Source organism: Sphaeramia orbicularis, chromosome 24 (genome assembly GCF_902148855.1).
Source record: "Sphaeramia orbicularis chromosome 24, fSphaOr1.1, whole genome shotgun sequence".
Classification (NCBI taxonomy): Eukaryota; Metazoa; Chordata; class Actinopteri; order Kurtiformes; family Apogonidae; genus Sphaeramia; species Sphaeramia orbicularis.
Window position 1 is genome coordinate 16,929,209 of NC_043979.1, and position 12,029 is coordinate 16,941,237.

Here is a 12,029-nt window from a genome sequence, read left to right on the forward strand (position 1 = left end):
GGTGTAAAGCACGCCGCCACTGGACTCTAGAGCAGTGGAGGCACGTTCTCTGGATTGACCAATTGCGCTTCTCCATCTGGCAATCTGATGGACGGGTCTGGGTTTGGCGGTCGCCAGGAGAACGATAGTTGTGGGACTGCATTGTGTCAAGTGTAAAGTTTGGTGGAGGGGGGATTATGGTGTGGGGTTGTTTTTCAGGAGCTGGGCTTGGCCCCTTAGTTCCAGTGAAAGGAACTGTGAATGCTTCAGCATACCAAGACATTTTGGACACTTCCATGCTCCCAACTTTGTGGGAACAGTTTGGAGCTGGCCCCTTCCTCTTCCAACATGACTGTGCACCAGTGCACAAAGCAAGGTCCATAAAGACATGGATGACAGAGTCTGGTGTGGATGAACTGGACTGGCCTGCACAGAGTCCTGACCTCAACCCGACAGAACACCTTTGGGATGAATTAGAGTGCAGACTGAGAGCCAGGCCTTCTGTCCAACATCAGTGTGTGACCTCACAAATGCGCTTCTGGAGGAATGGTCCAAAATTCCCATGAACACACTCCTAAACCTTGTGGACAGCCTTCCCAGAAGAGTTGAAGCTGTTATAGCTGCAAAGGGTGGACCCACGTCATATTGAACCCCATAGACTAGGAATGGGATGGCACTGAAATTCATATGTGAGTCAAGGCAGGTGAGCAAATACTTTTGGCAATATAGTGTATGTTTGACACCCCTGGAATACATGCTAAGTTTACACCAAAATTTCAAGCCAGGATACAACAACCATCCAGTCCCACTGTAGTTTGGATGTGTGTTTGTCCAGAATCATGTCCTGTATGTGGTGAATTTAATAACAGTATTAGGTGAGAGGTTTTGAGCCACAATAGAAGTTTTCATCTTTCTGACACGTCTGTTTCCAGTGAACAGTTTTCAAAGTGACTCATGCTGTGAAAAGGAGGTGTTGAATAAAAGATTAATAAAAGCCAGGGGAGGGTTTTTAGCGGAACCATCCAAGTGAACTTCTTGACCTTTTTTACGTCCCATCCCTTTTTCCTATTGTGGATTCTTCAGCTTTGGCTAAACCTTGTTTTGTGAGCTCACGCTAACCTTTGAACCCCAAACTCTTATCGATTCATCCTTCAGTCCAAGGCCATGTTCAGAGCTAACATTAACAGATGTTTTGGTAACAGAACCATAAATGAGCAGCTCTGACTGTGTCCCTTCCCAGTGAGTGGATCGGCTCTGACTATATGTAGGTAAACATCTTATGTAACGTCGTAAAAGCTTTCACTGACTAATGTTTCCTCTCAACACCTAGCCACTGATTTTAAAGGGGTCATATTTTGCTAAACCCACTTCTCTTATTAGTCTTTGGTTCATTTATTTGTGTATTTGGACACTAACAGTTCATACAGTTTGAATTTGAACCCTCCAGGTGCCGCAAAGCTATCTTTATATTCATTTTGGCAAAAATTGAGTGGATTTCTACAACCTGTTTCAATTCCTTCTTAATTTGTTACGTCTATAACTAGTTATGTCACGACGTTTGCACATTTAAGGTCAAGACTTCCGACGAACGTTTCTCCGAGGACGACATAATTGTTTATCAGCAGCAGTGGTTGTAGTAAAAACGGAATATATGTCCAAACTTTGAGCTGATTACCTAAAATGTTCAGTTATTGGTTGAATGGGACAGAGCAGCACAGACAAAAACCTGGAGGGGGTGGGGCCTGAAGTGGGTAATTTGCATTTAAAGGGCCAGCGCTCAAAACCACCTTTCTGGTGTCATTACTCAGAAATAGGGTTGAAGATGGACCTGTGGAGTTGAATTAATGAAGAATTCAGACCCAAGCACAGCATTTACAGTTTATGTAGACCACAGGGAAATGTTTGAAAATCATCATCTTTATTTGCAGACTTGGGAGTCCATTTAAAAACAAACAAACAAGCAAACAATCAACAAACAGAAGGACAGAGGTTCTTAGTCCCGAGGTGCAGGACACAGCGTTATAAAAACAGCTTTGCTCCTGTCGCCGTCACTGAGCTCAATAAGAAATAGTGACATTGCACTTTACTAACTTATTTAGTTATTTATTCCATTTCTTTGCTCTATTTATTATTATTGTGACTTCAAATTTTAATTTTTTTTTTTTTAATTTTATGTTCTTATCCTGGTTTTTATCCCGGATTGTTTTTATCTTTTCTGGTTTTTATTGTGTTTTCTTGTTTTTATTTATTTTCTTTTGACACTTTTTATTTATAAGCATTTTAATTTTTACAGAACAAGAACAAAAAAAAGAAAAAGAAAAGAAAATGAGGTCTGGGGATGACAATTATAGCATAAACATACATGCAACTTAAGCCTTTTTTTTTTTTTTTTTTTTTTTTTAAATTAGTACTGTCACAGTTTGTAAACATTGTCCATTTTCTCCAGCGCCTTTTTCCCAGCTCCTCCTGGAGCCGTAGGGTGAAAGTCATGCGTTCCATAAGTCTAATGTTTTCTACAATTGAAATGAAAAGTTCCATTGTGGATGTTTCTTTCTGCAGCCAGCAATTTGTTATGGCTTTTTTAGCTGATGTCAACAAAATCTTTAGGAGGTAAACATTGTCTGAATCCAGTTCATTTGGGAAGTAACCAAGATACAGTCCTGTAAAAGAGCAGCTGATGGTAAAGCCCAGTGCTTTCCATATTATTTTGGATACTTCCGACCAGAAGGGCTGAATAAGTGGGTATAACCAAAAAATGTGCCCATGATCTGCTGTAGCCTCTCCACACTTTCTCCAACACTGTGCAGAAACAGTGCTGAATTTGGACTTTTGTTTAGGTGTTATAAAAAAAAAAAACGGATGAGGTTTTTCCAACCAAAGTCACCCCATGTGTTGGAGTTTGTTGATGAGAAATGTACTTCCCATGCCTTTGTCCACATGTCCTTTGTGATTACAATGTTCATTTCTCTTTCCCATTTTTGTTTTATGTAAGTTGTTGAGTCCATCTTGAGTGTGGTCACACCTTGATAAAGTTTACTTATAAGACCTTTGAGACTTTGTTTTTATTTATTTGATCTTATTTATTTTATTCTTTTACTTATCCATGCTGCTATACTGATGAATGATGGAACACTGAGCACTTTTTGTCCTGTCTGTAAGCGTGATCAAGTGCCTGTCTTGCATGTTCAATGTACAGGGTGGGGAAGCAAAATTTACAATATTTTGAGGCAGGGATTGAAAGACAGTGTATGACCAATTAGTTTATTGAAAGTCATGAGAATTTATTTGCCACAAGAAAATGTACATAATAGAAAATGTTTTTATTCTATGTGTCCTCCTTCTTTCTCAATAACTGCCTTCACACTCTTCTTTCCATTATAAACAGTCTTTATGGACACTCCAACTATTTTTGAAATCTCCTTTGGTGTGACGAGTGCATTCAGCAAATCACACACTCTTTGACGTTTGCTTTCCTGATTACTCACATGGGCAAAAGTTTGTGAAAAGGTATGGATAATAGTGTTAGGTATGATTATGACATCAATATACAGTACAGGCCAAAAGTTTGGACACACCTTCTCATTCTTTGCATTTTCTTTATTTTCATGACTATTTACATTGTAGATTCTCACTGAAGGCATCAAAACTATGAATGAACACATGTGGAATTATGTACTTAACAAAAAAGTGTGAAATAACTGAAAACATCTCTTATATTCTAGTTTCTTCAAAGTAGCCACCCTTAGCTCTGATGACTGCCTTGCACACCCTTGGCATTCTCTTGATGAGCATCAAGAGGTAGTCACCTGAAATGGTTTTCACTTCATAGCTGTGCCTTGTCAGGGTTACTTAGTGGAATTTCTTGCCTTATTGATGGGGTTGGGACCATCAGTTGTGTTGTGCAGAAGTCAGGTTGATGCACAGCTGACAGCCCTATTGGACAACTGTTAGAATGCATATTATGGTGAGAACCAATCAGCTAAGTAAAGACAAACGAGTGGCCATCATTACTTTAAGAAATGAAGGTCAGTCAGTCTAGAAAATTTCAAAAACTTTGAATGTGTCCCCAAGTGCAGTCGCAAAAACCATCAAGCGCTCCAACGAAACTGGCTCACATGAGGACCGCCCCAGGAAAGGAAGACCAAGAGTCACCTCTGATGCTGAAGATAAGTTCATCTGAGTCACCAGCCTCAGAAATCGCAAATTAACAGCAGCTCAGATTAGAGACCAGATGAATACCACACAGAGCTCTAGCAGCAGACACATCTCTACAACAACTGTTAAGAGGAGACTGCGTGAATCAGGCCTTCATGGTCAAATAGCTGCTAGGAAACCACTGCTCAGGAGAGGCAACAAACAGAAGAGATTTATTTGGGCCAAGAAACCCAAGGAATGGACATTAGACCAGTGGAAATCTGTGCTTTGGTCTGATGAGTCCAAATTTGAGACCTTTGGATCCAACCGCCGTGTCTTTGTGCGACGCAGAAAAGGTGAACGGATGGATGCTACATGCCTGGTTCCCACCGTGAAGCATGGAGGGGGAGGTGTGATGGTGTGGGGGTGCTTTGCTGGTGACGCTGTTGGGGATTTATTCAAGATTGAAGGCAACCTGACTCAGCATGGCTACCACAGCATCCTGAAGTGACATGCCATTCCATCCGGTTTGCGTTTAGTTGGACCATCATTTATGTTTCAACAGGACAATGACCCCAAACACACCTCCAGGCTGTGTGAGGGATATTTGACCAAGAAGGAGAGTGATGGAGTGCTGCGCCAGATGACCTGGCCTCCACAGTCACCGGACCTGAACCCAATCGAGATGGTTTGGGGTGAGCTGGACCGCAGAGTGAAGGCAAAAGGGCCAACAAGTGCTAAGCATCTCTGGGAACTTCTTCAAGACTGTTAGGAAACCATTTCAGGTGACTACCTCTGGAAGCTCATCAAGAGAATGCCAAGAGTGTGCAAAGCAGTCATCAGAGCTAAGGGTGGCTACTTTGAAGAAACTAGAATATAAGAGATGTTTTCAGTTATTTCACACTTTTTTGTTAAGTACATAATTCCACATGTGTTCATTCATAGTTTTGATGCCTTCAGTGAGAATCTACAATGTAAATAGTCATGAAAATAAAGAAAATGCGAAGAATGAGAAGGTGTGTCCAAACTTTTGGCCTGTACTGTATGTTTGGTTTCAAAACAATTGACGTAGTGCCTGCTGAGAAAAAACAACTAAATGTTCATTGTAAATTTTGCTTCCCCACCCTGTATGTGTTGTAATGCCAAGGCAATCACCTAGACTGCAAAACAAATCTACCTACGGGTATAAATAAAGTAGCCTTGACCTTGACCTTGAATAAATTTAAAACACAGGTTAAAGGTGTTGGAGACTTTCGTGACCAACTTTCATCAAATCTGTCAAACCTCAGTCATATCCTCAGTATCACGAATCTGTAAGTCTTTCTGTGATTACTCAGCTGAATCTCTTCTCTCATGGTGAACAATTTTGAAGTGCCATCCACCATAAACAGTCCATGTGTTTACAAACGAGCCGGGAGGTCACTCAGGCATCTTCAGAATTTTGTCGTGACATGCATTGTGGGAAGCAAAGGCTCGCACAGACACGATCAGAAACGGCAGGAACTCCCTTCCTTCTATGCATATTCCTCCAGCCGTTTCCACGTTTCTGCGTGTTTGTTTCATCCATATAATACCATATGGTCGCGTTGCCGCTATCAGGTTGCTGCGCGAACCTCCATTTCCCACAATGCACGTCCCCACAAAATTCCAAAGATGCCCGAGTGATGTCCCGGGTCGGTTTGTAAACACACGGTTTGTTTATAGTGGATGGCACTTCGACATTGTTCACCGTAATGCAAGAGATTCAGGTGAGTAATCACAGACAGACTTACGGATTCGTAATACTGAGGATATGACTGAGGTTTGACAGGTCTGATGAAAAATTAGTCATGAAAGTCTCCTGCACCTTTAAAAATACAGACAAAACATCATTGATATTACAGGGTGGGGAAGCAAAATTTACAATATTTTGAGGCAGGGATTGAAAGACAGTGTATGACCAACTAGTTTATTGAAAGTCATGAGAACTTATTTGCCACAAGAAAATGTACATGATAGAAAATGTTTTTATTCTATGTGTCCTCCTCCTTTCTCAATAACTGCCTTCACACGCTTCCTGAAACTTGCGCAAGTGTTCCTCAAATATTCAGGTGACAACTTCTCCCATTCTTCTTTAATAGTATCTTCCAGACTTTCTCGTAATAGTTTTGCTCATAGTCATTCTCTTCTTTCCATTATAAACAGTCTTTATGGACACTCCGACTATTTTTGAAATCTCCTTTGGTGTGACGAGTGCATTCAGCAAATCACACACTCTTTGACGTTTGCTTTCCTGATTACTCATATGGGCAAAAGTTTGTGAAAAGGTATGGATAATAGTGTTAGGTATGATTATGACATCAATATATGTTTGGTTTCAAAACAATTGACGTAGTGCCTGCTGAGAAAAAACAACTAAATGTTCATTGTAAATTTTGCTTCCCCACCCTGTATAAAAGACAACTGTACCAGTGTCGTCACAGAAATGAGTAATTCCATTTGAAAAAGCAAAATATCACTCCTTTAAATGAGTCTGACCCCTGTTGGCAGGGATAAGTATTATACTTATGATGCACTCATCTCTGTGGTCTGTGGTGTTTAACATGCTGTAGTACAATACCAATGACACACAACTATATACTTACATGTCACTTACCACCTGAACAGACAGTCCTTCAACACGTCCAAGGATGTATGTAGGTGTCACCTGTTCAAACATGACCCCGACCACCTCTTGAGAATGGATCTAAATGTGACTTGAGTACAATAGTCGTCCACTTGCAATCACATCATAAAACAAGAAAAAGCACTCAGAGAGCGCAGACCTCCGCCAAGACAGATCTGCCCCCCACCCCCACCCCCACCCCCCCGATCACCAAAATTTGATCATTTCTTCCTTGTGCCAATATCAACATTTCCTGAAAATTTCATGAAAATCCATAAATTTTTGAGTTATCTTGCTAACAAACACACACGCAAACACAAACACACAAAGCAAAGTGATCACAACATCGCCTGGAGGAGGTAACAAGTGGTTTATCAGTATAAATCAGGTGTTTTCCTATATTTAATTCACTGATCATGTAGATGTTCATAAAAGCTCAGATTAAAGTTGTAGGGTTTTTTATTTGATCAAAAACAGAGAAAATGGCAGAAAATGTGACTTTTCCTGTAAAATCTATCACTAACTGAACATAAACCAAGTGTTTCCATCCACTGTCATTTGTCAAACTCCATGCGTTTTAATGGTGAATCAATGTTGTAGAAGATGATGGTGTTTCCACGGTAACTACGGAGCCTCTGAACGTCCAAATGGGTCATATCTGATGACCATGAAAAGATGACAAACTGTACTTTACACCAATTATTTACATGGATTGATAGGATTAGTGGATCAACAGGTACAACAAACCCCGCCCCTCACACATATTGTAGCTATTTTGGCATCAATCCAGTTGATGTCATCATGTATGCATGTGCTGATGTCAGCATATCAATTGCCTCTATATATGTGCCAGGTTGATGTAAATTGAAACAAAATTGATGTTTTGTTTTTTTTTTTAAGACATTTGAAATATCGCCCATTATAAGTAAATGGGAGAAGAAAAAAAATTCATTAAAAAATTTGAGGTTTGACCTACTTCCCCCAAAATGTAATCATATGTAATCTGGGTCACTGGCAATCTATAAACCCAATCTGGTATGAATTCAACCATTAGTTTTTCTGCAACAGACATGTGAAATTTCACCCATTATAAGTAAATAGAGAAAAAAAAAGATTTTAAAAATTCATTAAAAATTTGAACTTTGACTTACTGTTCCCAAAATGTAACCACATATATTCCAGGTCACTGGTAATCTATAAACCCAATCTGGTAGGAATTCAATCAATAGTTTTTCTGCAACAGACATGTGAAATTTCACCCATTATAAGTAAATGGGAGAAGAAAGATATTTTAAAAATTCATAAAAAATTGAAACTTTCACCTACTGTTCCCAAAATGTAATGACATCTATTCTGGGTCACTGGTAATTTCTAACCTCAATTTGGTATAAATTCAAAAAATAGTTTTGCTGCTACAGACATTTGAAATTTCACCCATTATAAGTAAATAGAGAAAAAAAAAGATTTAAAAAATTCATAAAAAATTTGAACTTTGACTTACTGTTCCCAAAATGTAACCACATATATTCCAGGTCACTGGTAATCTATAAACCCAATCTGGTAGGAATTCAATCAATAGTTTTTCTGCAACAGACATGTGAAATTTCACCCATTATAAGTAAATGGGAGAAGAAAGATATTTTAAAAATTCATAAAAAATTGAAACTTTCACCTACTGTTCCCAAAATGTAATGACATCTATTCTGGGTCACTGGTAATTTCTAACCTCAATTTGGTATAAATTCAAAAAATAGTTTTGCTGCTACAGACATTTGAAATTTCACCCATTATAAGTAAATAGAGAAAAAAAAAGATTCAAAAAATTCATTAAAAATTTGAACTTTGACTTACTGTTCCCAAAATGTAACCACATATATTCCAGGTTACTGGTAATCTATACACCCAGTTTGGCATGAATTCAACCATTAGTTTTGCTGCTACAGACGTGTGAAATTTCACCCATTATAAGTAAATGGGAGAGGAAAAATATTTTAAAAATTCATTAAAAACTTAAACTTTGACCTACTGTTCCCAAAATGTAATGACATCTATTCTGCATTACTGGCAATTTCTAACCTCAATTTGGTATAAATTCAAAAAATAGTTTTGCTGCTACAGACGTGTGAAATTTCACCCATTATAAGTAAATGGGAGAAGAAAAAGATTTAAAAACTCATTAAAAATTGAAACTTTCACCTAGTGTTCCCAAAATGTAATGACATCTATTCTGGGTCACTTGCAATTTATTACCTCAATTTGGTATAAATTCAACCGATAGTATTGCTGCTACAGACATTTGAAATTTCATCCATTATAAGTAAATGGAGAAAAAAAAAGATGAAAAAGAAAGAAGTTCCCAAAATTTAACCACATCTGTTCCAGGTTACTGGTAATCTATAAAACCAATTTGGTATGAATTCAATCAATAGTTTTTCTGCTAGAGCACAGGTGTCAAACATGCGGCTTGGGGGCCAAAACCGGCCCGCCAAAGGGTCCAATCCGGCCCGTGGGATGAATTTGTGAAATGTAAAAATTACACTGAAGATATTAACAATCACTGGTGTCAAAATCATTTTAATTCAAGTTCCACATACAGACACATACAGTCCAATTAGATTTGAAGTGGGTCAGACCAGTAAAATATTATCATAATAACCTATAAATAATGACAACCCCAAATTTTGTGTGTTTTTTTGGTGTAAAAAAGTAAAATTACATGAAAATACTTAAAAAATGTGAATAACCTGAACAAATATGAACAAACACAAATGTTCTTATAAAAAAATAAATGCAATTTTACTAATTCTGCCTGTTACTAAATGTTTTGTGCAATTGTAATGCATGTGTAAATGATAAACTGATAAACAGAGGCATAATATTGTTAAAATTATACTTGTTTTTCTTAAGACAATTCAAATTGTTCACGTTACTCACATTTTTAAGGAAACTTTGTAGATGTAAACCTGATCATAATTTAATTTTACTTTTTTCACTGTTATTATTTTAATGGTCTGGCCCACTTGAGATCAAACTGGGCTGAATGTGGCCCCTGAACTAAAATGAGTCTGACACCCCTGTGCTAGAGTGTTAAATAAACCGAACCAAAAACAGTACCCCTAAATGCATGATTATGCCAAGTGTGAACAGAACCTCAGGCCCATCACCATTAATAAGATATCTGCATATGTAATTCTGTCCATGTTAAACTGTGGTGCTACACTGTCCGCCCTCATTCCCTCACCCGTCAGCTCCTATGAGTATATAAGTGAAATATATTCTGAACTTGAACCATGAATAATAATGATAGTAATAACTAGTTCCAGGAAAAAGCCCCTCAGCAGCTCATGCTCAAATCTGACACTCTGACGTCCAAGATTAGCTATGTCAGTGGTAAATCAATACCACAAGGATCTGAAATGTCAGTGTCTTAATTAGCAAACAGTTTGTGCACTTGGGTTTTAATATGGAAAAACAGCTACACAGTTGGAGCAAACAGCATGATGCACCTTTCTAGACAAATAATTATACACATGTTGGACACAAGGAATTAATTACATGCAGTCTTTAGTTGATTAGACATGTCGCTCATGTGATTTGCTGCATTTCATCCCTTTTCCTTTACTGTTAATCCCCTGCGTTTAGTCGTTTCTCTGCTACTCTCACAATAAAAATGAAGCCAAAACAAAATAAGAAACTAGTCGGTTCACATCGCCTTCTTTATTCTGAGTTCACATGTAGAAAAATACTATATTCAGCGGTTTCACTTCAATCACTGGAACATTGATTTGTTCTCGAAGCGCAGTGTGAGGGTTAAAACAACAGAAGGGCACTTTCATTTTAATAACAGGAAGATATGAGGAAGATGTAAAGGCTGACGGGCGGGTTTCAAGCAGAAATAAATGGAGATGTGGGGAAAATGAGTCCAGTGTCCGGAAAAACGCCGAGCCCAGCCTCTATCTAGTCATTCCATTATAACTAAATCTTGGCTCGAACAAACACAATGTACTGTGAAAATGTACGTGAAGTCAATACAACTGCGATTCCCACGGCAGATCTGTGTGAGTTCACAGTGGGGAATATGACATTTCTGTTGTTTACAATCTCAGGTTACACAAGTGTGAGCATTTTGACTTCTGCACAGTGTGAAAGCAACACACACACACACACACACACACTTGAGCTGATGTGTTTGTGCAGAAATATTCACATCGCCTGCCGGATGTTTTCCAGGCTCTTCTCTATGTTGTCGATAACCTCCACGGCGGCCTGCGGGATCCGGGTTCCGGGGCCGAAGATGGCGCACACACCGCTCTGGTACAGGAACTCGTAGTCCTGCACAAAGAGGAGAGAGACAGGAAGTGTTCAGATCCTCTACTGGGGTTTATTCCACTGTAATGGGGTTTGGGTTTGTGGCTACCCAATCTGCGCACCTACCTGATTTGCTTTGCGCATGTGCAATACGGTCGGCCATTATGGCCACAAAAATACAGCAACTCCATTTGGACAAAAGGGATTTGCGGACCTTACCCCATTTGCGTCTTTTAAGAAAAAACAAAAACTTTTTCAGCAACATTTAAATTTACTTAGACGTACTTTATTGATCCCAAACTTGGAAAATTCTTTTGTAATAGCATGACATACAAAGATCAACACTTAGAAAGAAGTCTTACATAGAGCTAAAGGATAGAATAACAGAAAAAAAGAGGATAAAAAGAGGATATAATATAATATAGGATGTAGGGGAGTATGTACAAACTATAGAATATGGAATGTGCTGTCCAGTGTGTACAATGTACAAATGTATAACGAATGCAATTTCCTTAGGGGGTCAAATGAGTGGCCGTTTTTGTCAAAAAAAAAAGTTGTAAGAAATGCATAGAACTGTGTTGAAATAATGCTAATCCATTTGTGCACAGACTACTGATATTATTTGACAGTGGAAGCTCTATTTTCAGAAATACTGGATTTTGAATAGCACGTGTATGTGAAAACTTTTGCTGGTGGACGGACGTGACATTACCCATGATGCTCTGGTCAGTACCAGTACTTTATTAGTAATAAACTTATATACTTACTATTGCTAATTCTCCTCTTATTCATAAATGTTAGTATTGTGGATCTAAAACAATAACAGCTGACACAAAAACACAAAATGTGTCAGTGGATGGATGTGACATGGTTGTTACAGATCCCATCATACTGATGCTCGGCAGCCATGTCACCGTTTCCACAAATGATCCCTGTGCAAAAACTAGGATCAGAATTATTTATT

At 38.5% G+C, this 12,029-nt stretch overlaps 1 protein-coding gene across 1 annotated transcript in view; it reads right to left on the bottom strand.

Annotated features, from left to right (window-relative positions):
- Positions 1-10,453: 10,453 nt before the first annotated feature.
- The window catches only part of mmut (methylmalonyl CoA mutase), a 50,591-nt gene continuing 49,015 nt past the window's right edge, over positions 10,454-12,029 (bottom strand). The window contains exon 13 of the mRNA XM_030129058.1: positions 10,454-11,089. Coding sequence (XP_029984918.1) covers positions 10,961-11,089 — 129 coding nt within the window. The 3' untranslated portion in view covers positions 10,454-10,960. The remainder of the gene's footprint in view (positions 11,090-12,029) is intronic.